Source organism: Erinaceus europaeus, chromosome 5, assembly GCF_950295315.1.
Source record: "Erinaceus europaeus chromosome 5, mEriEur2.1, whole genome shotgun sequence".
Classification (NCBI taxonomy): Eukaryota; Metazoa; Chordata; class Mammalia; order Eulipotyphla; family Erinaceidae; genus Erinaceus; species Erinaceus europaeus.
This window is the reverse complement of record NC_080166.1, coordinates 130,650,644-130,677,804: the sequence shown is the minus strand read 5'-3', so window position 1 is coordinate 130,677,804 and position 27,161 is coordinate 130,650,644. Positions and strand designations below refer to the sequence as shown.

General features: G+C 41.9%; 1 protein-coding gene across 2 annotated transcripts in view; it reads right to left on the bottom strand.

The window, feature by feature from the left end:
* ITGBL1 (integrin subunit beta like 1) overlaps positions 1 to 27,161 on the bottom strand; it is a 314,537-nt gene that overhangs the window by 158,640 nt on the left and 128,736 nt on the right. For both annotated transcript variants that reach the window (XM_060191830.1, XM_060191829.1), the window contains exons 4-6: positions 17,766 to 17,888; positions 12,316 to 12,456; positions 9,575 to 9,715 (exon numbers count right to left, since the gene is read on the bottom strand). In XM_060191830.1, the coding sequence (XP_060047813.1) occupies positions 9,575 to 9,715; positions 12,316 to 12,456; positions 17,766 to 17,888 (405 nt within the window). The remainder of the gene's footprint in view (positions 1 to 9,574; positions 9,716 to 12,315; positions 12,457 to 17,765; positions 17,889 to 27,161) is intronic.

Here is a 27,161-nt window from a genome sequence, read left to right as displayed (position 1 = left end):
GTACAATCAATCCTTACTGCTTTATAGAAACCAGTGGCTTTGAGGTTGTTAAAGACAATAATTTTATTTCAAGGACAATTAACTCTGCCTGGAGAGGCTATGACAAAGGACAGAACAGGCTGCCATGTCTGTAAGACTTGGGGACACATTAACCATAAGATGTGGTGGCTGGACAGGTTAAGTGCACATAGTATAAAGTGCAAGGACCCACACAAGAGTCTGGGTTCAAGCCCTTGGATCCACATCTGCAGGAGGTACACTTCATAAGTGGTGAAGTAGGTCTACACGTGTCTCTTTGTCTCTCCCTTTCTCTATCTTCCCCTCCTCTATTTTCCTCTGTCCTATCCAATAAAAAATGGGGGAAAATGGCCTCCAGGAGCATTGGATTTGTAGTACAAGCACTGAGCCCCTCCTCTCAATTTCTGGCTGTCTCTATCAAGTAAATAAAGACAATTAAACTTTTTTTAATAAAAATTTTTAATGTATTTAAAAATAATAAGTTCCATGCTCATTTAACTCAATCATTATGTTATTAATTGCAACTTCATTTCTCTGTCCCTTTGTGGTTCTGTGACCTTCCACAGGAAGATTGTTCTTCCCCAGAGTTTCTAAGGAGGAAATGTAGGCCCTGGAGGATTGATGTTTTTCATATATATATATATATATATATATATTTATGAACAATAAGTCCGTTGGATAAGAGGGTACAAGTCTACACAATTCCCACCACCAGAGTTCTCTATCCCATCCCCTCCATTGGAAGCTTTCTTTTTTATTTTAATAAAATAAAATAGAGGTCCAAACTTTACTCTTGAAAGTTCTCAATATGGTGGTGAGTGAACAAACACCCACTGGGCAGGGGAGAGCACCAGAAATAATTCACCACCCAGGAGGATACTGTCATCTTAGTTGAGGATTCACCGGCAGAACCAGGACCCTCACTGAGGGATTTGGTGCACTCTGGATGCTTAGAATGAAGCAGGAATCTGGCTAAGGGTGCTTAGTGACTGCAGGACAATGTTCTCAAGTTCTACAGTTGAAATACATCTTTCCAGGTAGTTATTACTTTCTGAGATTCATTTGTATGTCACTGCTCAGTGGAAAGACTGCATGATGCCAACTACTAATTACTACCATGGTAGTGATATTCTAGTATATAAGCATATCAGGTTAACAGGCGGTCAAGTAAATTTCAGTTTAAAATACCAAAGGGAAATAAATCCACGAGAGGGATAACACATCCGGTTCAGGGCACACATTACCAGGCACAGGGACCTGGGTTCAAGACCCTGGTGCCTACCTGCAGGAGGGAAGCTTCACAAAAGGCTAAGGCCTCCCCCCTTTCTTCTCAATTTCTCTTTGTCTATATCCTCAATAAATGAATAAAATATTTTTAAAAATCCATAAAGAAATTATAATTATTAGTAAGAGGATTATAATTTAAACATGGTCCCAGAATGATAAAAAATAAGTCCGGTTCATTATGGATTGACAAACTTTGGCTAAGATTTATTCATTTGTTTCTTTGCTATTTGAGATTAATAGTGGGTTATAATATTGTAAGATTAGTGAGTATAGTTCCACACCACACCTACCGCCAAAGCTCTGTGTCCCCTCCCTCCCACTTATCAAAGGTTACCACCATTGTTCTCACAAAATCTTAGAAACGCTTTGTTTGCTTCTGTTTTTATTTGTTTTTGTTTACTCCAGATTCCACTTCTGAGTGACACCATCTAGTAGTTGTCTTTTATCTCTTGACTTATTCACAAAGCATCATCATCTCCAGTTTTGTTCCCAAAGACACAATAGATATGGTAACAAACTCTGAGAATAAATGCAGATGCTTTAGACTTGGAAGATGAAATCTCTGGAGATCTTTCTGCCCCGGTTCATTTTCTGTGTTCATACAACTGTCTTCTCCTTTCTCAGGAGAAAGGAGAAGACTCTTCCTAATTTCCAGGGGCCTGGCTGAGTGCACATGTTTACAATGTGCAAGGACTCAGGTTCAAGCCCCCAGTCTCCAGAGGGAAAGCTTCACGAGTGGTGATTCAAGTCTGCAGGCGTCTCTCTGTCTCTCTCCTCTATCTCCTCCTTCCTCTCAATTTCTGGCTGTCCCTATCAAGTAAATAAGGACAGTAAATTTTTAAAAAATATTTATTTTCCCTCTTGTTGCCCTTGTTGTTTTATTGTTGTAGTTATTATTGTTATTGCTATTGATGTCATCGTTGTTGGATAGGATAGAGAGAAATGGAGAGAGGAGGGGAAGACAGAGAGGGGGAGAGAAAGACAGACACGTGCAGACCTGATTCACCCCTTGTGAGGCGACTCCCCTGCAGGTGGGGAGCCAGGGGCTCAACCAGGATCCTTACGCTGGTCTTTGTGCTTTGCGCCATCTGTACTTAACCCATTGTACTTAACCCGACTCCCAAGGATAATAAAAGTTTATAAAAATGTATTTAAAAAATAATAGTCTCCATGCTCATATCACTTGATCGTTATGTTATTATTTGCAACTTCACTTTTCTGTTCCTCTGTGGCTCTGTGATCTTCCACACAAAGATTGGTCTCCAGTGTTTGTAGGAGGGAATGGAGTCCTTGGAGCCTGTTCTTTTAAATTATTGATTTAATTATGAATAACAACTCCGTTGGATAAAAAGGATACAATTTTACAAAGTTCCCACCACTAGAGTTCTTCATACCATCTTCTCCATTGGAAGCTTTCCTATTCTTTATCCCTTTGGAAGTATGGGCCCAGATCAGATTAATAGGGTTTACATTTAATGGTATTTATATATTTTTCTCATATTTGGGAGTTACTATCTGCTCTGATGTATCTCTCTTGTCTTTTTCCCAGTCTCCCCAGAAAATACCTTTAGCCCACCTGCATGTTATCTGTGGGGCTCAAGCAAGTAGTAAAGTCATGGGCTCCTTGGAATAGACCTAAAATACTTCATCCCATCAAAACCTCCTTTTCCTGAACCCAGTTGTAATTGATTACCTATGCCAGGAACGAATCAATGAGACTGAGTCATCCCTGTTATTCCCTCTGAATAGAAACATTCAGGATGACTGGGCTCCTCAAATCCTCTTCCTGTCTGTCTGCTACAGTTGGCCAGCAGGAATCAAAGCCAAAATAAAGACATTCCGGTTGACGGAAGGTTTGTTAGAGCTAGAAAAATAGCTCATCTGGACAGTGTGTCTAATTTGCCACTGACATGGATAAGGTTTACGCCTGGCCCACACCTCACTGAAGGAAGTTTGGTGCTACGGTGTCTTTTCCTCCCTTCTGTATGTCCTCTCTGTCTCTCTCTCCCTCTCTACATGCGTGTGCGTGCGCGCACACACACACACACACACACACACACACACTCAGCCTGGAGCAGTGAAGCATGGGCACCAAAAAAGGGGGGGGTAGATGTAAATGCATTAGGTAAACCATCCAGAATGAAGGAAATCCCTGAATTTACCAATTGGTAAATTCATAGTGACCAGTTTGGAGGATGTAGTAGCCAAACACAAGATGCTTGTGAAAGGCTCCACAGTTTATAAAATGTAGAAAGACCCAGATTGAATATCTCCAGGAAGACCGCAGAAAAACATAAAAGTAGTAGAAAAAAAGGGTTAAGTAATCCTTGTCTGGGCCCAGCAAAATAGCTGATGTGGAGAATGCACACAGCTTTGCTATGTCCATGACCCAGGTTTGGGCCTGGCCCCCAACACACTGAAGGAAGCTTTGGTACTATGGCTGTTCATTCTCATTCTCTCTCTCTCTCTCTCTCTCTCTCTCTCTCTCCCTCCCTCCATCTCTATCTTTATTTAGTTAATTCATGAATTCATTCTTGCCTGATTAGGAAAAATAGTATTGGCAATGGCAATACCTAATATAAATATTTTCTAGAGATTAATTGACAAGTTAAAACATAAGGATAAAATTTTCATTTCTGGGAGTGAAAATTATATATCGTATAACTATTTTCTTTACCCCAGAGCACTGTTCAGTTCTGGTGGTGATTCAGGGGATTGAACCTGGGACTTTGGAGTGTCAGGAATGAGAATCTCTTTGCATAACAATTATGCTATCTATCCCCTGGCCTGATACTGTAACTTTCACTAACTGAAAGTCACATGCTGTTAATAATATGTGCTTTAGGATGTGACAAATTCTCATTAAAAAAAACTGGGGAGTCGGGCTGTAGCGCAGCGGGTTAAGCGCAGGTGGCGCAAAGCACAAGGACCGGCATAAGGATCCCGGTTCGAACCCCAGCTCCCCACCTGCAGGGGAGTCGCTTCACAGACGGTGAAGCAGGTCTGCAGGTGTCTATCTTTCTCTCCTCCTCTCTGTCTTCCCCTCCTCTCTCCATTTCTCTCTGTCCTACCCAACAACGACAACAACAATAATAACTACAACAATAAAACAATAAGGGCAACAAAAGGGAATAAATAAAATAAATATTAAAAAAAAACTGGTCTCTTTTTTTCTGTACATTTCTTATGATATTGAACTATACCTGCAAAGGGAGCCAGTTGCAAAAAAATAAATAAATACACAAGTATATAAAGAACTGAAACAGGCCTACAATCTTCATTCTCACTCTCCCCTTTACACTCAGGTAAATCTGTCACCCTCAACCTTTGAAAAAATAATGGCCTCCAGGAGCAGTGGATTCATAGTGCAGGCACAGAGCCCCAGCAATAACCCTGGAGGCAAAAAAAAAATGCAATATATATATATATATATATATATATATATATTTTTTTTTTTTTTAACCAGAACACTGTTCAGCTCTGGCTTATGGTGGTGCGGGGGATTGAATCTGGGACTCTGGAGCCTCAGGCCTGAGTGTCTGTTTGCATAACCATTATGCTGTCTCCCCTCTGCCCATATATATATTCTAAAGGGACTGGGTTATGGCAGCAGTACTTCCGGTGTCTCTCTTTCTCTGTTTCCCATTTCCCAATCAGTTTCTCATTGTCTCTATAAAAAAAGAGGGAAAGAGAAAGCAAAGGAAAAGAAATCGCCACTGTAAGCAAGAAATTCATCTTGCAGGCATCAAGGCCCAGTGATGACCCTTGTGGAGATGAAAGTCTGATGACCTGCTTCCCCAACTCTTAGAAGACGATGAGCCTAAGTGGAACACCTCCCACCACCACCAGCACCACCGACTGTTGACAACTAGGTCCGACACAGAGACTAGAGGCAGCACTCTGTCACTATCAGTTCTCTTATTGCCCAGGGCTTCATCATGAGAAGGACCACTTGTCAGGTAAGGAAGAACACAAAGGTCTGGTAAGAATCCTCCCTGCTGTGATCAGGGTTCTCAAAAAGTCTGGGGAGTTCCCTGGAGCAGGATGCATTAGAAGAAGCAGGGGGAGCCCTGTGAAATAGGAGCTTTGCACAGCGGGTGTCATGTTGCTGGGTCTGAGGAGTCCTGGCAGCCCCCAGTCATGAGCTGATGGGACAAATCTTTTATCTTCTGGGCTGGAAAGCTTTCAGGAGACCAGAGGAGTGTCTCATTTTTCTACTCATCCAGCTTTCAGGTGTAAAAGGATGTATCTGCATATGTCTCTGCTGTCTACATTTGTCTAATATAACTGGGCTAAAAAGCCCATCACTCAAAAAAAAAAAAAAAAAAAAGAATCACTCAATTTGGCCAGAGGCCACTTTCACCTGTAAATCTGATTGCTTTTCCCCCTTTGCGTGCCATTTGAAATTCCAGCAGATGCACTGAGATCGCAAGTTCCACAACCCCAAAGATCATGTTTATCTCTTTCATTGATAGACTCAGAAACCCAGACACAATTCAAACCCAGGCAGAATGTCTACACCTGAAATATATTTCACCTTTATCCTATAACCCAAGGCCTCAGAAAATATTTATGGAATCAAATGCTTACCTCCACGAACCAACATTTAATGCTATATTAAATTAAAGAATACCTTTGAATTACAAGTATTTAAAAACTCTAGCAAAAATTAATGTGTGGGGGGGTGGGTAGTAGTGCAGTGGGTTAAGTGCACATAGCACCAAGCGCAAAGACCAGCGTGCGTAAGGATCCCGGTGCAAGCTCCCGGTTCCCCATTTGCAGGCGGTCACTTCACAATTAGTGAAGCAGGTCTGCGGGTGTCTATCTTTCTCTCCCCCCTCACTGTCTTCCCCTCTTCTCTCAATTTCTCTCTGTCCTATCCAACAACAATGATAGAAATAACAACAACAACAAACAATAAAATAACAAGGGCAACAAAAGGGAAAATATGGCCTCCAAAAGTGGTGGATTTGTAGTGCAGGCACCGAAACCCAGCAGTAACCCTGGAGGCAAAAATAAATAAATAAATTAATTAATTAATTAATAATAATGCAGGCAGGACCAATGAACCAGCTCAATCCAGCTTTGCTATATGTGCCCTCCCAGGTTCAAACCTGGCCCCTACCATACTGGAGGAAGTTTCCATTCTAGAGTGTCTTTCTTTATCTCTCCCAGTACTTCTCCACCAGGAAAAAAAAAAAAAAAAAGAAAACTCAGCCCAGAGCAATGAGCCCAGCAACAACCAAAAAAATGGCATGAAGCTATCTAAACAAGAGAACTGCATCATCCTCAGTCTTTGTTGTCATTTTATTGGGCAGTTAATGGTATAGTTGTTGACAAATGGATATAGCTTCTCATCTCTCCATGAAAGGTACTCTCCCTCCCCAAGTTGGGTCTTCTGGCGTCATGCACCAGGACCCCAATATCCTCTCCATCCTCTTTCTTCTCCTCTTTCCCCAGAGTATGTTGCTTTGGTGCAATATACCATCCTACCCTAAGACTTGTAGTACAGTTGACCTTTGACAAAATGGGGGTTTGGTGTGCTGACCACTCTCTACACTTGAAGATTCACATACAGTGGGCCAGGTGTTGGCACACCTGGTTAAGCGCACACACTACAGTGCACAAGGATCCAGGTCCAAGTCTTAGTCCCTACCTGCAGGGGGAAAGCTTCAGGAGTGGTGAAGCAGGGCAACAGGTGTCTCTCTGCCTCTCTCTCCTCCTACTCTACCTCGCCCTCCTCTCTCAATTTCTTTCTGTCTATATCCAATAATAAATCTAAAAAGGAAAAAAAAAAAAGAAAATCCACATACAACTTTTGATTTCTACCCACAACTTAATAACTAGTAGTCTATCTTGATTTGAAGCCTTGCCAATAACATAAATGATCCATTATCACACATTTTGTGTATGTCCTGTGTGGTGTATTCTTAGCTCAAGGAAGATAGACAAAATAAAATGTTTTTAGAGACATAAATAAAGAAGAGGAAATGCAGTGGCAGCACTGGACTGCATGTACTGAAAACAATATTCATGTGTGTAGATCCTCATTGTTCAATGGAAAACTGGATATAAACACCATCGACAGGATACTATTTATTTGGTTTACTGTCACTGCTCTCAAAGTTTTGAATTCTCACAGCTGACAGGAGCCCAGTGGATATTGAATGCTCTACTGGTAAGATCTTTCCCAACACATGGGATTACCTACTTCCGTTTCAGATGACACGTTATCTAGCAAAGTTAGACACTAGATAAAAGCTAGTGGACAAGGTGCTGGGCTCAGGTGAGCATGTATCCATAAGCAAGGGGTTTAATATACCTCAAAATAGAAGTGCTTAGTGGCCTTCTGTGATTAGACTTATACCCAATAAGCCTGGGGCCCTAGCAGAAAGGCCTAACGAAGGTGTCATAAATTCTCCAACTGATTAGACTTAGACGTAATCTAGTAGAAAGGCCCAAAGAAACAGACCCCATAAACTTAATACTAGTTTGGATACAATAAATGACACTCAAGGCTTTAGCAACTGGGACAAAAGCTACACTCCTCAGCTGAAGAAAGGATGACAAAAGCTGGATATGGGCAAAAGACTGGTTCACTTAATGATGGCCTTTTTGGTCACTACCACATCATCCTATCAAGTGGGGCTCTAGTCAGAGAATCTTTGGATTCCCACACAGGTATGATGGACCAAGACCGTTAATAGACCTCTCTCTCCACTATCACTGGTAATTCCATCAGGAACATCAGCATATGCCCTTCTGTGGGCCCCTCCAGGAATATTTCCTTCCTATAAAGCAGCAATGGTAGGGACTTCCCCACTCTCCAAAGGGAGGCTGGGTTAGCCTACTCTGCCACTCAAGGAAAACTGGTGCTGAAAGGAGAGCACCTAAAATATCCCCAGCTGTGAGCTCAGACAGACAGAGACTCAAAGGTTACACAGGCTTCCGTGTTAAATATACACACATATGGACCCTGTGTCATGGGCTAAACGTTTAATTATACGTATATATTTTCAAGTTTGGGAGCTACTTTCTGCCCTAATCCAAATTTCTAGCCCTATTCTCAACTCTGACACCATTTTTCCAGACAGTACATTTAGTCCACCTCTGTGTTAATTATCAAGCTCAAGAAAAAAATTACTAAAGTTATGAGCTCCTAAAGCTGACTTCCTTACTTCCTTTGACCCTAAGACCCTCATATGTTCTATTCCTACCTTGTGGTTCATGTTTACTAAACATTTTTTCCTGTTTTTTTTTAATATTTATTTTATTTATTTATTCCCTTTTGTTGCCCTTGTTGTTTTATTGTTGTAGTTATTATTGTTGTTGTCGTTATTGGATAGGACAGAGAGAAATGGAGAGAGGAGGGGAAGACAGAGAGGAGGAGAGAAAGATAGACACCTGCAGACCTGCTTCACTGCCTGTGAAGCGACTCCCCTGCAGGTGGGGAGCCGGGGTTCGAACCGGGACCCTTATGCCGGTCCTTGTGCTTTGCACCACCTGTGCTTAACCCGCTGCGCTACAGCCCATTTTTTCCTGTTTTATATCTTATTTCATTTTAGTCACCAAGTTATAGATGCTATTATGATTACATGCTGAATTTCCTGGGCTGACGACCACACCAATGTGTCCTCACCTCTCCAGAGCCCTACTCCACTAGGGAAAGACAGAAACAGGCTGGGGGTTTGGATCAATTTTCCAACATCTGTGTCCACAAACAAAGCAATAATAGAAGTCAGAACTTTCACTTTCTACAACCCCCCAAAAAGAATTTTGGTCCATATTCCTATAGAGGAAGAATTTTTAGGGGAGAATGACTAGAAACCTTTGAATTCCAACTCCATCAGGACCCAGAGAGAGAAGGGGAGGGGAAAGGACACTCAGAAGTAGTAATAGGTGTAGGTATGACTTAGAAAGGAAGAGAAGGCAGGACCTAGAATAAGTGAGAAAATTTGTATAAATATAGATAGATAGTTATAGAAATAAAAGTCAACCCATATCTGTGACTTTGGGAGAACCACAGATGTTTCCACTGGAGGGAATGGAACACAGAACTCTGGTGGTGGGATCGGTGTGGTGTGGTGCAGTATCCCACCATCACATAATTTTGTAAATGGATATTAAGTCACTAATAAAATTTAAAAAAATGGATTGCTCTATAATGGATGTTCTGTTCTTTCAGAATTTTCAAGAGACTCCGCATGAATCTTAAAGGTGGCAAAGTGGAGATTATCAGTTGAAAAAACAGAATTAGTAGAGCGCTTACCTGAACAGAAGTCATCAGAGTATCTGTCATAAACGGCTCTGCAGTCCCGCTCGTCACACTCACAGGTGTCACCATGGATGTCCCCCCAGTCTCCAGTTGGGTCAACATCATGGCAAGAACATTCCCCACACACACAAGTCCCTAGTTGGAAACAATAATGGAAAAAAAAATCTCTCAATTAATGTTTTTTTTTTGAAAAAATGTATAGCTTTTTTTTTTTTACATCAAATAAGAGTTAAGATTCTAAGAAAGGCGTGTTGATAGATCCTTGACACTCTCTAGTCAGCAGCCTCACTCAGACATGCTGAATTTCCTTCTGTTTCCACCAGAACCCAAATCAGAGAGCCTGAGCACTGGTAACAGGTGGGGAGGAAGGAGGTGAGACCACACTGCCACACTCCATAGTTCACAGGTATCACTATCTCTCACCCCATCAAAATAAGTAAAGGGATCAAAGTGGTTGTGTCTGAAGGCTTTCCTAGCAAATGCCAATTAAAATGCCTTTTTTCCTTCCAGGGTTATTGCCAGGGCTTGGTGCCAACACTAATCCACTGCTCCTGGAAGCCATTTTTTTTCATTTTATTATATAGGGCAGAGAGAAATTTAGTGGAGAGGAGGACAGAGAGAGAAAGAGAGAGAGACACTTACAGACCTGCTTCACCACATGTGAAGCATCCCTACTGCAGGTGAGGAGCAGGGGCTTGAACCTGGATCCTTGGATTGACCCTTGCATTTAGAATTATGTGCATTTAACTGTGTGTGCCACCACCCAGCCCCCACCATTTATTTCTAGACATGAAAAATATGTTTCCAAAAATATGTGTTCTAAAGTTTTACAGCTTGGAAAAATGCATTTATTTATTTATTTATTTATTTATTTAGAGGAAAGAGTCTGGTTCACAACAGAGTTGGTGAACCAGAAGTTGAACCTAGGACTTCTAGGGTATTATATACATACACAAGTAGAGAGCTCTAATTCATTCAATTACCAGCCCGGTCCCTAGATTTTTATGATTTTAGGAAGTGTGGTCACTGATTTACATGGTAGTGCCGTACCTGCTATGATAATGGGCAAATAAGTCTTGTCAAGGAAGTAACTGGAGCATTTTTATTTGGTATCAATAGTGAATGAGCTCAATTTATATTTTAGCAATACAAATATCAATGTATATGTATACAATTGTGTGTGTGTGTGTGTGTGTGTGTGTGTGTGTGTGTGTGTGTGTGTGTGTGGTCAACACCAGGGCTTCAACACTCTGAGCTGACTTTTTCAGAACTATAGAGAGACACAGAAACAGAGAGGCAGAGGAGAGAGGGAAAGGCACCACAGCCCCCCAATTCCCCCAGTGCAGTGGGAGAAGGACTAAAGTCCAGGTGCTATGCTTTAGCATAGAAGCCACTGTTCTAGGTGAACTCTTGCTGGACTGTAGCCATGTTTCACAACTGTGGCTAAGTTTGGTCAAAATATCTTATGGCTACAGGATAGTTGAGCATCAGTTGGTTCCATTTTCTTTTTTCTTTCTTTCTTTCTTTCTTTCTTTATTTATTTTCCCTTTGTTATTGTTATTGATTTTGTCACTGTTAGATAGGACAGAGAGAAATGGAGAGAGGAGGGGGACAGTGACGAGGAGAGAAAGACAGACACCTGCAAACCTGCTTCACTGCCTGTGAAGCGACTCCCCTGCAGGTGGGGAGGCAGGGACTCAAACCCGGATCCTTTCGCCGGTCCCTGTGCTTCGCGCCAGGTGCGCTTAACCCACTGCACTACCACCTGACTCCCCCATTTTCACATATCTTAGAGAGAACATAGAAATGAAATGACCCCAGGCTGGGTGATGGAGCAGCTGGTTAAGTGCACATAGTACTAAGCACACGGACCTGCACAAGGATCTAGATTCGAGCCCTCACTCCCCTCCTTCAGTGGGGATGTTTCACAAGTGTCTAAGCAGGTTTGTGGGTGTCTATCTTTCCCTTCATCTCTATTTACACCTTCTTTCTCAATTTCTATCTGTCCTATCAAATAAAATAGAAGAAAAGAAAAAAATATGGAAGGAAAAAAGGTCACCAGGAACAATGGATTCATAGTGCAGGCACCAAATTCTAGCAATAGCCCTGGAGGAAAAACAAAACGAAGACCACATTTCTCAGTGGTGCAGGTATCTCTTGGACTTGCTAGTTATCTTCCCCAGCCCTCTCAATTTCTCTCTGTCTCTATCCACTAAATAAATTGATAAAATATTTTTTTTAAATAATAACTGAAATGACCCTAAATGAATCGACTTCAACCAAGTTTTCAACAGACTCAAAAATCAAGTCTAGAGCAAGTTTTTCCATGCTCTCTGGGTCATTCGATATGCAGGCTGCATGCAGATGGTCTCGTTGGTCAAGAGACGTTAAGCAGGAGCGTCTTGAGGGAACGCCTAGTGGCTTGGCAAAGTGGCTCCTGGGTGGCCTCACAGTCACTCTTTGTCCAGTGAAGCTTGAAGAATGACAGACACCTCTCCCCTGACCCCCACTCTGCTTTCTACTCAGGCAGAAACTGGGGCGACAAGAGAGTTACTCTAGTAAACGTTGATTTGGAATAGAGGCAGTGACTACCAGAGACAGTGTCCTCCCACACTCCCGGAAATACAGAGGAAAAGGGGGTGTCGAGAGTGAAGAGCTCAGTGGGTGTCCCCCCCCTCCCCTGCTCTGCCCAGCCAACCCGGGTTCCTTTGTCGCGGTGGGTCTGAGTGGCACACCTCGGTTACTGCAGACCTGGCCATCTGGAGCTGTGCATCTCAGCTTGCTCTCCCAGGGGGTGACCGCACACTGGAATTCGCATTTATCTCCATGCCAACCAGCCTCGCAGTAGCAGTTTCCACAGTAACACTTGCCATGGCCTTCACCCAAAAAAGGAATTTTCGACAGTGAGTGCAAAAGCAACTTTTAAAAGTAAAATTAACATTCTATCTCCTTGTGAGGACTTTCTGGTTGTTGTTGTTAATGTTGTTTATGTATTACCTTTTGAGATCACCTGACTGCTTTCCATGCCTCCATTATGTGCAGTTAAATCACAAACCATCATTTTTACAACCAAGTCTTACTAATTCTGCAGAGAAGGCAAGCCCAAGTGTCCTCTTAGATTGTCTTATCCAGGTTGATGACTGAAACTACAGAATCTTAAAAAATTGGGGCCAGGTGGTAGCACACCTGGTTGAGATCACATGTTACAATGAGCAAGAACCCCGGGTTCTAGTCCCCAGTCCCCACCTGCAGCAGGGAAAGCTTTGTGAGTGGTGAAGCAGGGCTGCAGGTATCTCTCTGTCTCCCTCCCTCTCTGTCTTCCTTTCCCATCTCAATTTCTGGCTATTGTTATCCAATAAATAAATAAATATAAAAATAAATAATTTTAGAAAATTGACATGAAAGTCTATTCACTTCCAACAATCTTAAAAATATGCATCATGGTCCGGGAGATGGTGCAGTGATAAAGCTTTGGACTCTCAAGCATGAGGTCCTGAGTTCGATCCAGGCAGCACATATGCCAGAGTGATGTCTGGTTCTTTCTCTCGCCTCCTAACTTTCTCATAAATAAATAAATAAATAAAATCTAAAAAAATAAGTATGCAGCAAACTCAAATGTATGCAAACAGTCCTTCTGGGCATTTCTTGAGTTGGTCATTAAAATCTTTCACTTTTTGGTGATGATCAATAGCATGTTCGATATAACCATTGATAAATGTCCTCCACCGGAGACCTACATCTCTAATTACCTCAGTGTTACTTCAATAAAAAAGAAAAAAAATTCACTTGAAATCATCTACTGAGAAACCAATGTTGCAGATTTACAAGGGCTACACATTCTTAACAACGGAGCCAGTTCCTACACCAGAGGAAATATTTCATCTTCTCTTTCAACTCTGTCCCATAAGCTGTTGGGTTCCTTCATGTGGAAAAGAGGTTTTCCGCTCAATCAATGTTTCACCCACATCTAGGTGGATCAAATACTGTGGCCATTTGGATTCACTATCAAAGCCCTCATCCTATTTGTCAAGGTGGTAGGAAGATGTTGCTTTGATGTCACCACACCATTTCAGCTTCAGCTCCCTGGAAACTGTTACCTGCCTACGTTGTACTTTGCCTTAAGAAATCTGTGATGAATTGTCATCCTCACCTCTTCTTGAATCTATGTTCAACACAACCCTTCTACGAGGTCCCTCCAAATGAGAATGTCATCCATTTCTTTATTATCATTATTACATATATATATTATTAATTGGATAGAGACAGGCAGAAATTGAAAGAAAGGGGAGACAGAGAGGAGGAGAGACAGAGACACCTGCGATACTGCTTCAACATTTGCAAAGCTTTCTCCCTGAAGGTAGGGATGAGGGGCTTGAACCTGGGCCTTTGCACATTGTAATATGTGCATTCAACCAGGTGCGCCACCACCGGGGCCCCAGAATGCCATGTATTTCAAACTCACTTCCTATGTCTTCCCCTTTGTAGTTATGCCCAACCAACCATGACTACATGTCTACATTCTTGGCAAAAATGATGAAGACCAGGCTCACGCTGGATTTTGGGATTTTATTGTTGAGTCTGCTCTGATTTGTAGCACTTTATATTTTATCAGCATCTATAGCTAAAGTCATGGCTCTTTTCCTCCTCTTCTCTTTAGCTATAAATCCCAGAAGACTTCTTGGAAACTCATTGTAAGACTTTTTTTTTTTTTCCCTAAACACTATCAGATTTCAGGTCAAAAATAGAGATGTCAGTTTGACATGTGAGTTTCACACAAGAAGAGAGAAACACAGGAAAATTTTCTGGTCTCTCAGTCTTTTCCTATGTACCAGATATGACTACTTCCTTCAAGCAGTCAGAGGTGGAGAAAGAGAGAGAGAGAGAGAGAGAGAGAGAGAGAGAGAGAGAATGGATGGGAATAAAGAGATAGGAAATGATATTATGTGATGTTTCCTATATAAGAGCTAGACTTAGGGTCCCCTAAAAAACTTTTCTTCACTGAATTAACAATGATCATCTCCAAAAGTTGCCATATTAATTCATTCTCTTAAGCACATGTACAGTTTATCAAATTATTTCATTGGTGATAAAATTTGAAACCTATATTTTATAGGTTCAAAATATCCCTACATGGACAAGCCAAAAATATCCCATTCCAGGGCTCAATCTCAAGTCTTGGGAATTTCAAGATTACACTGGAGAAAAAAAAATTAAGACAGCAGTATACTAAAAGCTTTCTCTAGCAGTATTTTTTTCTTTTTTTCAAAGATTTGACCAGTTTCTTCAACTGAATTGGTTTCCCCTAGAGTTCTGGGAAAGTTAAGGAAGGTCACTACCTTTTTTTTTTTTTTTTTGCCTCCAGGGTTATTGCTGGGCTCAGTGCCTGCACCATGAATCCACTGCTCTTGGAGGCCATTTCCCACCTTTTGTTGCCCTTATTGTTGTAGCCTTGTTGTGGTTATTATTGTTATTGTTGATGTCATTCCTTGTTGGATACCACAGAGAGAAATGGAGAGAGGAGGGGAAGACAGAGAGGAGGAGAGAAAGACACCTGCAGACCTGCTTCACAGTCTGCAAAGTGACTCCTCTGCAGGTGGGGAGCTGGGGGCTACCGCCGGACCCCAGGTTAAGATACCTCTTAAGTACCCAGGTTAAGATACCTCTTAAGTATCAGTGTAACACGTGACTGCAGATCAACATTCTTCACACCCACATTCTGTCTGTGCTTATAAAATTCAGTGCTAACTTGGGGGTTTTACTTCTGAATCATTGTGGTTGAGGTAAATAATGAAATGGAAAGTCATGTGGGAGTCACACCTGCATGTGGATATTCGTCACATAGAAGTACCATCAGACACAGCTGGGGACCAGGTGGTGGTGCACCTGGTTGAGTGCATATGTTACAGTACACAAGGACCCGGGTTCAAGCCCCTGGTTCCCACCTGCAAATGGAAAGCTTTCCAAGTGGTAAAGCAGGGTTTCAGGTGTCTCTCTCTCTCCCTCTCTATCTCCCCTACCCTCTCGATTTCTGACTGTCTCTATCGAATAAATAAAGATAATAATAATAAAAAAGGAGACACAGCTGGATAACTGAGATAGCATATGAGCTTCAGAAAATACACATATCAGGTAATAAATATCATCCCCAGCTTCGTGTCAGCTAGCAGAGAAAAATAAAAATTTTTGCTTTCTTATCACTTCCCTGATTGGCTGTGGAGCCACCTCATGAGAGACAAGTTTTGTGTGACTGATATGAGAAAAGACCCACAATCCCATTCAGTGTCACTCGAAGGACTGGGATCTGTGAGGACAGACTTTGCACTCTGGCATTGCTTCAACCTGGAACAAACCACTGGGAAGTACTAAGGGGGAAGGTTGGCAGTTAAACATTTCCTCTTGCATTATTTCAAGTCCACTGTTAACATTTCCATGTGCAAACAAACCTTGTGTGGGAGGTGCACCTGGGAACACTGGGCCCAACCCCTTGCTTCTGAGCTGCAATCATTGGAAATAAAACATCAAAGGACACAATGTGTGTAGGTGGCTGATCTAATTGTCTTAATTATTTTGAACTGAGCCCTTGAGGGACTTGTCTGAACAGCATCTAGCTTGGGTCAGTGGCTTGAAAAATGAACAGGAGTCTGAATCTGTAAGACCGGAGGGAAAAGGAGCAAGCAGGTACAAGGTGCACAGGCCACTGGAATGGAAGCTCCAATTTATTTGGTGGTAAAAAGGAAAAGAAAAAAAAAAAAAAAGAAGGGGACTGTTTGTCCTATGTAAGTAACTTTTCCTCTGTGTCTCTGAGATCCCTAGCCTAAAAGATGAGGGGAAAGAAATAGGGGAAACAGCATAATTATTATGCAAACAGACTCACATGCCTAAATCTCCAACATCCCAGATTCAATCCCTTATACCACCATAAACCAGAGCTCAGCAGTGTTCTATCCGGTAAAAAAAAAAAATGGGGCAAATATTTTTTTCCAAATCATCCATTCAGCATACAGGATAGAATTCCATGGATTGGGATTTGTCAAGAGATAGATGAAATAAGCCACTGCTTAGCAAGAGAGAGATGAGGTGAAAGGTCACTGGCCTAGCGATTTACTAACAGGGGAGAAGTGTTTACCAAAACTGAGAGAATTCTCATGGTTCTCTTCTTCCTTAGTCCTGTCAGGCATGGCAGTAGAGTAAAATCCTGGGAATAATCTTGCCGATGGGAAGAAGAAAGATAACAAAACTTACGAGGAAGGTTTTCACTTTGTGTTTCCCCTTTCTGTCTTTGTATCCTAGGTTCCACCTGGAAGTGAGATCATCCAGTATTTCACCTTTCTCTTCCTGGATGACCTAACTTGACATGATTAGACTCCAGCCTCCCAGCACTGAGGCAGCTGTGCTCCAAGGCTACCAATCAACAGCATAATCGCTCATGTCATGGACAGACAGGAGTCTAAATTTCACTATGACTCTGAATTAGCTACCTGAGACCAACTCTGCTTCTCAACATCCATCTTCTTGGATAAAAGTAATCCTTACTCCAAAGGGATGCCGTGAGACTTGAAGAGATGGTTGGAAAATACAGATGAAAGCACTTCACATTGGCAAATATGTACTAACCGCTTCAGCAGAAAAGTGAAAAATGGAGAATTGGTAAAAGGGAGGGAAAAAATAGTGGGGAGTGTTAATCTTTGTGTATGGAGGAAGTACAAATTCTAGGCTCAGAATCTCAATGGCCTCCAATGTCCCCAATAAGAAATAGGAAAATCTAAAGGTTTATGACTCAGAAAGAAAAACAAACAAACAAACAAACAAATAAATAAATAAATAAATAAATAAATAAAAGAGGGCAATTACAGCATTGCAGTTGACTGAATAAGAGTGGCCAAGGGGCACAGAGAAGGTGAGGAGGGTCAAGTGAACTGTCCAATAGCTGCGAACTCTCTAATTAATTAGCATGTTACCATAACCAGCTGGGTCTCCAAATGGAACAACCTGGGTTCACCTTAAAAAAAGCACCAGTCTATTTTGAATGTCACCGTTTATAATCAGTGTGTTCCAAAGACATGCAGGTTCGGATTAGGTTAACAAACTGAGCACAGACATTTAAAGAAAGAGATAGACAGGCCTAGTGCAACAGGTGGAGAGTCAAGTCGCTTTTTAGTAATGTCTGCAACGGAGAGGTACATACCTCCACAGATTTCTTCTGTCTCATCGTCTATGCATTCTCTGTCATCACACTCACAAAATTTACCATACACGAGTCCACCTCCTTCGGAATCGTCGCACTTACATCTACCACAGTGACATGTACCTAAGCCAGGAGAAAGAAGCAGAGCTGAGTGTCAATGCATTGAATGCACAGGACTTTTTCACTTACCTCTTTCAAGGAGACAGAGAAGTCAAATCAGTCTAAGATGGCAGTTATGGCATCTAGTGGGCATGAGCTGATAGGTAATAACATCCTTGCTTGAGATTGTTGTAGTTAGTGAAGGCAATTATAGTCCATGGCACACAGCTATTCTGACTGCTGATTATTTCCGGAATGTAAATTTGACTCTCCCAAGTGCTTATCTAAGTTATGCATGTCCATTCAATGCATGAACGAATCCCTTCTGATTACACCCAAGTCTGAGCAAGGGAAAGCAGAAAAGGCTAAGCTCTGTAAGAGAAGCAGCCTTGCCTATGTGCCTCCCCAGTATTTAGTCAATGCTCTGCTCAGTATTTGAGGGCGCCATTTATATAATGGAAGTTCACAGAATTTGTTCTCAAATGAATAAATGGGAAAAAAAGTGAGATGTCCCAAATAATATCACATCCACAGTGTTAGTATGACACATAGACTCCAATGGGACCAGAGTGAATTTTCTTAAGTCTAAGAGACAAAGGAATCCACTCAAACCTCAGAGCAACTCCACAGAATAGAGACGAGCTGGAGTCATCTGGTCTACCGCAGATATGTATGTAGTGATTTCACTGGCAGTAAGAAAACACTTAAGAGACTTGAGAGGTGGTTTGTCCACCTGAGGAACTTCCTTTATAATGAATATCTTTTCATTTTTATTTGATCATCACAACAGCCAGTGAGACTCTACCCTCACCAGACAATGTTCTCAACTGGAAATACAACAGGAAATAAAGTAGATCTTAATTCTCCAAATTTTATACGAGTGAAAACCAGTGTGATAAAATAAATGAAGAACTGCAAGGTATTGCAAAGGCACTTGGCAAGGGTATTTAACTGAGACACAAAGGCTATACACTGGAGACCCTACAGAAATAACTCTCAAACTGAGAACCAAAGCCAAAGAAAAATAGTGAAATGACAATGAGACCCATTTCCAGCAAGAGATGGCATCAAAGGCTCCAGGGTGAAAAAGAAAATGAGAGGAGGGAAAAAAAAACAAAGATAGCTGGAATAGAGTGTGAAATGAAGGAAACAACTAAAAGGACAATTCACAGAAATCTCTCAGATCATGTTAACGATGCCAGGCTTATATCCACACATTACCAGAAACCAGAAATATTTTCAGCTAGGGAGTACTGTGATCAAATAAGCATTTCCACCAAATTTATAAAGCTACTTAAACCAATTATAATCATTGAGTTATCTATTGTGGTAAACTTCTAACCTGCTACAAGTTTTGTTTCATAAGTAAGTGAATTGCAGCTGTCAAGTTCTCTACAGAAAAGCAGAATTCCAGCAGCTGACCTTCCTCATACAACGTCCCACTCCCTGGCATTCTTCCGTGGACATCTGCTTTGGACTGGCACTTCTATCGGACTCATTGGTACACCTCTTGGACACTTTGCACAAAACTAGCAGCTTCCCTTTATGCTGCTGGGTTTCTCAAAGACTGACTGCAGCCAGCTGCCTTGGGACTATAGGCCATACGCCGCCATACTGGGTAATGCCCACAGAGGCACAAAGCACCCCCAGAGGCAAGAGATGCCCACAGAGACAGGAAAGGTCCTTTAGCTAATAAAGCCTTGCCCACAGAGGCAAGAAACGTCCCCCTCAGGCCTTCCCTTGGCAGCACACTGGTTCTTGTTGCTCGCTTACTTGTTCCTCCATGTTTGTGCCAGTTTCTTTTAAAAAAAAAAAATGCTTGTACGATATAGGTTTCTGTTCACCCCACACTCCTGACCCTATGGTCAATTAGTTACAAAGAAAAGGGGGAATTGTTGGTATGCTTCTAGTTCTGCTTCTGGGATATAGTTCTGCTTCTGTTACATTGCTTGACGTTGTGGTCTATTTACATGATCTTTCTGTTATGTTGGTTTGGTCTCACCCCCCCCCACCTCCGGGAGATTTGGTTTAGCCCTTGCTAGTTTTGGGCTTCTCCCTTCTCCCTGCCCCCTACCCTATATACTTCCTGAGTTACACTCTGCTGCCAGAGGAGAAAGATGGAGGAGCACATGGTGTGGTGATTAGGTTGTTTGCCCGCTCGTGAATAAAGATTAAACTGTGTTCTCAGCTCAGCCACGAGTTTCTGGTCATCTGTTACCTGCCTGTGAAGCCAACCCGGAGAAAACAACATCCACGAGGTTAGTCTGGGCAGGGGTAGAGAATGTACTAGTCAGAAGTGGATAGGAGGCAATAAATCACTAGATGTGTTTGCAGGAAAGAAGACAGAGGCTGGCGAGGCTCACGGGGGTGAATTTAGGGAGAGGAAAACACCCCTGAGATGATTTTAAAGACATCCTGGCCATGGAGTAGGAGAAGAAAAGGATGGGGAGAAACTAAGAGTGATGATGCCCTGTACTGGCCATCTCACAGGGGTGTGCTAGAAAGAGCAAAGAATTAGGACTCTGGTGAACTTTAGTGAATGGACGGGCACAACCATGCACATTTTCAAGGTCATTACTCTCATCTCTGACTGTCAAACTCTTTATTTTTAATGGATATCTACGTTACTTTATTTTATTTATTCTTGTTCGTTGGACAGAGACAGAGAAATTGAGAGGACAGGGAGAGATAGATGATAGATAGACAGACAGACAGACTGACTGACTGACCTGTAGCACTGCTTTACCCCTTCCAAAACCTGGCCCTCTAATGTCTACATTCTAACTCTTTTGTACTATGAGAACCAAGTGACATATATAACATAAACTGTATATTTATATATTAGCTATACATGGCATGCACAAAATATAAATCTTTAGAAATGTATAATATATATTTGAATTTAAATACATATTTAAATATATATTTGAATTGACATACAGTATAATACAAATATAAACTATGTATAGAAATGTGAATATTCTACATATACGTATATAAACATATTTATGAAAATAAAGAATGCATTCAGATATATTCATATAGTAATATATATATTTGATTTTTATTGTAAAAATAAGTTTATTTATTATTTATGCATAGTTTACTCCCAATATTTATGATTACAAACTTTAGAGTCTTTGAGATAGACAGGATCTTTATATGTAGCAGGTATAAGCCCCATTACTTTAGCTCTCTTAATTGTGTGATTTCTCTTTTTTATCTTCCCACAAGGACCTGTCATGTGCACAAATACATCCAGTGAATGGAGAAAGTAACTGTGACAAAAGCTATACATTTTAATAGCCTACACATTTTCCCACACAAGATACATTTTTTTATGAGGCTCCTTGTAAGGATTTTCCATTGGGATGGGCAGGTCCTCATTGATGGTTACCTGTTAATATTGTGAACAACTTTTTCCACAACACTGTGTGAGTCCAGGGACCTGCTAGGCCCCCAGCAGTCTTCACAAAATCCATCCACTCTGTCCCTCCTAGATCACTGCAAACAGCAGTCATAGCTGCTGTGGTTCCTTCTCCTTTCTCTCTACTTCTAGAAGCATCCGGAAAAGCCCAGTCCAGTGCTCTTCCCTGAATGGTTCTTATAATATATATTTGTTCTTACAATATATATTTGTAAATGTGTATGGGTGTGCCATATTTTTAATTAATACCTGAGAGAATTTTGAAAAACTTTTTTTTTCCTATCTTCTCATTAAAATACTGAGTGTATTCATCATAATCTCAAGTGCTATCTCTCTAGAAACAGACAAATTCTGATTCTGGGACTGGACAACATCCTGTGTTCATACCCTTATGTATGATGCTGTGACTTGAGTCAATGGACAGGGTACATTGTTATCTAGAATAACTCCCCCCCCCCCTCTCCTCACAACCATATGTAACTGGAGATTTTGCAGACTTTGAGCTAGTTCCTTTCTTTCCTGGAGAGAAGTCCTGCAAATTTCATCCCCACTTTTTTGTTCCTTCCAAATCATTTAAAAAGAATTTTTAACTATTATTGAGTTAGCATCACTTTACAAAAGCATAAAATTTCAGAGGCATAGTTTCACACTTGTACAAGGGTCTGAATAACTCATGTTCCCTTCCCATGCTCCTATTCAACTTCATTTTCTTATGTTTCTACCTGAAAACTCCTTAACGCTGTACGGTTTGAATCAAATGCTGTAATTCAGGGTATTACCTCATCTCTTTATTTGCTAATTATCACCCTTCCTCTTCATTTTCACAGATACCCATGCTGTCTTCCTACCATCCCCATAGCCAGTTATTAAATTTTCCTGTTTTCTATTGTATCTTTGGCAAAGTACTAGTACTAGGCGCTATAGGCAAATATAAGCTGAATACAATCAAACAAAGTAAATCATAGACCAGGAGGAAAAACTAGATGGTGGGTGATTTTTACACAAATATCTCCATGAAACCAGATGATGCAAAGGCATTGGAGACCAGTCTGTGACAAACGTTATATAAAAAGCATAAACTTCAGTCTGGTTCTGGGAAGGAGGAGAGGAGTGAGCTGGGAGCTGGCACTTGGTGGAGGAGCTAAGATCCACAAGTGGAGACGGAGAGATGAGTGGTGATGCAGAGATGAACACCCAGGCTGACGAATGAAGACAGAGAATTAAAGAAGAGTGCGGCAGGGTGGCTCAAGTAGGGGGAGAAAGACACACGGGAGAAAGATAGTGGAGGATCCAGAACATTGGGAAGCTCTCTGGTCTGCGGCACAATGTGTAGGATGTTAGACTTGCAAACATGAGTTCTCAAGGTCTGGAGTTCAATTCCTGGTATGGTGTATGCCAGATTGATGCTCTGGTTCTTTCTCTCATAAATAAATATTGAAAGAATAACGCTCAAGCGTTTTGTTTTTTTTTCTCCCTTTTCTCTTGATAGAGGTTGAAACAGAGAGAGTTAGAAAAGAACAGAGAAAGAGAGAACTATTGATGGGAGAAGATGACCAGATGGCTTTGAACTCTAACTTCATGAGGACCAGGAGAGAGAGGAGGAAAAAGGGAGGGACATTTGGATGTAGCAATAGGTGTATGTGTGACTTGGGAAGGAAGAGAAGATGGAACCACAGGGGGAAAAAAGGGTAATTATGTATACATACAGAAAGATGTCAAATTAATAAAGAATGCATATCTGAAACCTTAGGAGAACTGCTCTGTCTTCCAAAGGAGGGAATGGGGATATAGACTCTGGCAGTGAGAATGCTGCAGAGCAGAGCGATACCCCTGTTATCTTGTAATTCTGTAAATCATTATGAAAGCCCTAATTTAAAAAATCGAGAGAGAGAGAGAGAGAGAGAGAGAAGAGATACCTGGTCCACCACTCATGAAGCTTCCTCCCCTACAGGTCTGGACTGAGGGGGCTGAACCTAGTTCCTCCCGCATGATAATTCGTGTTCTTGAATGTGTGTGTCACCACCCAGCTCCCAGTCAACCCTTTTCACTTGGTTGTACTGGGGACATCGGCAGTGTCTCTCAGGGCTTGGGATTGGGGGCCAGTAGGAGAGCTGTGTATGTTCTGACTTCAGGGAAAATTAGAAGGAAGTGCTACCACCTCTGAAGGCTGCAACTTCCTGTTCATGTCCCTCACAGCAGACTCTCTCCCAGCCACATGTCTCCCCGCCACTCCTGGGCTGACGTGGGAAGTTGACACCAGCTCCCAGGCTTCCTGCCTCACTCCTCAAGGACTGTTCACAAGCGAGGCTCCTAGACGCTGCAAATGGAAGTCCACGCAAAAGTGCCAGACTCCTGTGTACAAGTGGTGTCACACTGCCTCTCTCTCACTCTGCATCTTAGTCTGGAGGGTGGGTCTCCTGTTGTCAGCTAGACTGTTTTGGCTCTGACTCCATGCTGCCTTCCACAGCTGTCTCTCTGGGCTGGCGTGCCTGTCTCCATCGCCAGCCCACAGCTCTGTCAGTGGTTCCGAGACTCACCTGTCTGTGCCCCTGTAGAATCTATGGATATGTCCAGAATTCCATTACTCTTGGACTCTGTCTCCTCTTCCCTGCAGGCAGTCAAGTCTCCCTCCCCTCCACTCCTCTCTTTCATCCTTTGCTCTGAGCTGCTTCCAGCAAAAGCGACTTTGTCATCCCAGAGCTGAGGGATGATGCAATTTGGAACAGTAGTTCTGAACCTGGGTAGTCAAAACAGTTGTTGAAAGAAAGACAGGCCCAGGTTCAAGTTCACCAGGCCCTGGTGATGGTCCAACAAAATGTAAAATGAAAGAAAGGCAGGTTCTCAGCAGGACATGGCTCAGAAAATGGAGTGCACACCTTAAGAAGTGTCCTGCCTTGGCTTTTGCCCCCAGCAATTCATGGAGACACCATAGACAACACCAAAGGGAGCTCCATGGATGGTGGAGTGTTGCTTTGGTACCTCTCTCTCTCTCTTCCTCTCTCCCCCCAAAATAATATAAATATTTTTTTCAGTAAATATTGTGCCAGGGAGACAACTCAGAAGTATCCTATATGTGCAAGTTTCTGAGTTCATTCCCACATTTAAAAAAAAAAAAGAAAAGGGGTGAAAATTAGATTATCCAAGTCAACCTGAAAGGTTCAGTTATTAAAACAGAGAGTAAGAGAAAAAGGAAAAATCAAATGTAACACTTTTAATTGATTTCATTTCGCATAACTTACTTGGATGTGAAAAACACCTATGTAGCAGTTCAGTTCATGTATTATCATTTGTAAATTCAAAACACTGCTGATTGTGGTTGGGCGGATGTGTGCCTGTCTGAGCTTACTTGCTTCCATACACAAAGGCTAGAGTTTAAGTCCTTGTTCCCCACCAGTATGTGTATGTGTATGGGGCGGTGGGGGGAGGGGGGGCGCGACAGGGGGGCTTCACCAGTGGTGAGGCAATGCTGCAGGTATCTCTCTCTTCTTATCTGTCTTCCACATGCATCTTATTTCCTCTCTGCTTCTATCCAATTGATTTACTCTTTTCAAAAATACTGCCCACTGCCATCACACCTAATCAGGGCTGATCATCTGAATGAAATATGTCACAGGTTTGGAGTCGGGCATTATGCATCTAAAAAGGAGTGAAGGACATTTCTGTGAACTTACATGGAGTAAATCTTAGGAGCCAGAGCTGAGCAGTAGCAGCAGAGCAACAGAGAGCCCCAACAGCATGCTACATTCTTGTAGTAAAAGAAAAATATGTCTGAGTGAATTTACAGAAATAATACACACAGACCAAGCAGAACGCAGTTCACATGACTCCTTGAAATGGGAGACACTGGAGGATTTTAACAAAGGAAGTTGGCTTTCTTTCTTTCTTTCTTTCTTTCTTTCTTTCTTTCTTTCTTTCTTTCTTTCTTTCTTTCCTACTCTCTTTCTTTCTTTCTCTTCTCTTTTCCTTCTTTTATGCCTCCAAAGCTATCACTGGGATTGCCAGCACTATGAATCCACTGCTCATGGCAACCATTTTCCCCATTTTGTTATAGGCTAGGGCAGAGAGAACTTGAAAGGGGAAGGGAAGATAGAAAGGAAGAAAGGACGATAGTGCTTCACTGCTTGGGAAGCGAATCCCCCCTGCAGGTGAGGAGCCGGGGCTTGAACCTGGACCCTTGTGCAGGCCCTTTCTCTTAGTACTACGTGTACTATGTGCTCTTAACCTGGTGCACCACTGCCCAGCCCTCCCTCTTCTTCCTCTTCTTTTCTCTCTCTCTCTCTCTCTCTCTCTCTCTCTTTTCTTACACAGTTTTGACTTTGGGGAGATTTTTAACGTCAATGAGTGTGGGAATCAGTGAATATGGAATGGATAAATCAGCCTTGAAGTGTCACCGATACCAAATGAATACACTCAACCGTATTCCAATGAGAACCACTCGAGGGGGTGGGGGTAGCAATCTCACGCTTGATCGCGTGTAACCAACCTCATCCCCTCAGCGTGCTCATGGATGTGGAGAGGTGAAGCTGGAAAAGGGCTGGGCTGCAAATGAATCTGAGATATAGTTGGTATCTTTGTTTTGTAGAGTAGCATGAAGAAACACACCAAAAAACATCAAAATTTAGAAGTTACACAAGGTTGAGCAATGACAAAATGAGTCAATGGTATTGCAAACTAGAGTCCTCACTGTGAGAGATAAGACACCCAAAGGTGAAAGGGGGCTAAAAGAAATAGCCTTGGGAGACAGACTGAGGCTGGAAACTATTGGTGTGAAGTCATGATGTCTGACACATGTGAATATGCATATTTGCATGTATTAGTGTGCATTTGTGAATATGTGTGAACATACACAAAAATTTTTGCCAATTTGCAGAAATAGTATGCTTCTGAATAACTCCCGGGTCACTGAAGAAATCAAAAGGGGAGTTGAAAATTACTTGTAGAACAATGAAAATGAAGAGAGTAGCTACCAGAAGCTGCGGTATATAGAGAAGAAGGGAAGATTTTGGAAATATAGTGGGGATACATCCAGTTAAGTGCACCTAGTAGGAAGCACAAGGACCCATGTAAGGATTGGGTTCAAGCCCCCGGTTCTCCACCTGCAGGGGGAATTTTTCATAAGCGTAGAAGCAGGCCTGCGGGTGTCTATCTTTTTCTCTCCCTCTTGATCCCCCCGTCACCTCTCTCAACTTCTTTCTGTCCTATCTAATAAAATGGGAAATAAATGGCCACCAGGAGCAGTGGATTTGTAGTGCAGGCACTGAACTCCAGTGATAACTTTGAAGGCAAAAGAAAAAAGAAATTACATAAATAAAGGGAGAAAGAGAATGAAATAAATAGAAATCTAGTTCCACATTAACAAAAAGCAAAGATCTTAAGTAAGAAATCTAATACCACAACTGAACCAACTATTAATAGAAAAGAAGCAATGCGTGGCACAGAAATCAACAGTAGAAGTGAAGTGGTTACAATCTGCGTGGAGATAAGTGAAAGACTAGAAAGATTATTCAAAATATTAATGAAACCAAGAGAGGGTTCTTTGAAAGAATAAATAAAATAGGTAAACCACTGACTAGATTCACCAATAGAGAGAAAACTACGATGAAAACAATTATGAAGGGGGTGGTGGGTGGTAGGTGGTGGCCTACCTAGTTGAACACACATTGCAATGCACAAGGATCCAGGTTCAAGACCTTGCTCCCCACCTGCAGGAGGGAAGCTTTACGAGTGATGAAGCAGGGCTACAGGTGTCTGTCGGTCTCTCTCCCTGTTGCCCTCCCCTCTTAATTTTTCTCTGTCTATGAAATAAATAAAGTAAATAAGTAAAAACAGGGGAGGTGAAGTTACAACTGAAGTTGTGGAAATACAAAGAG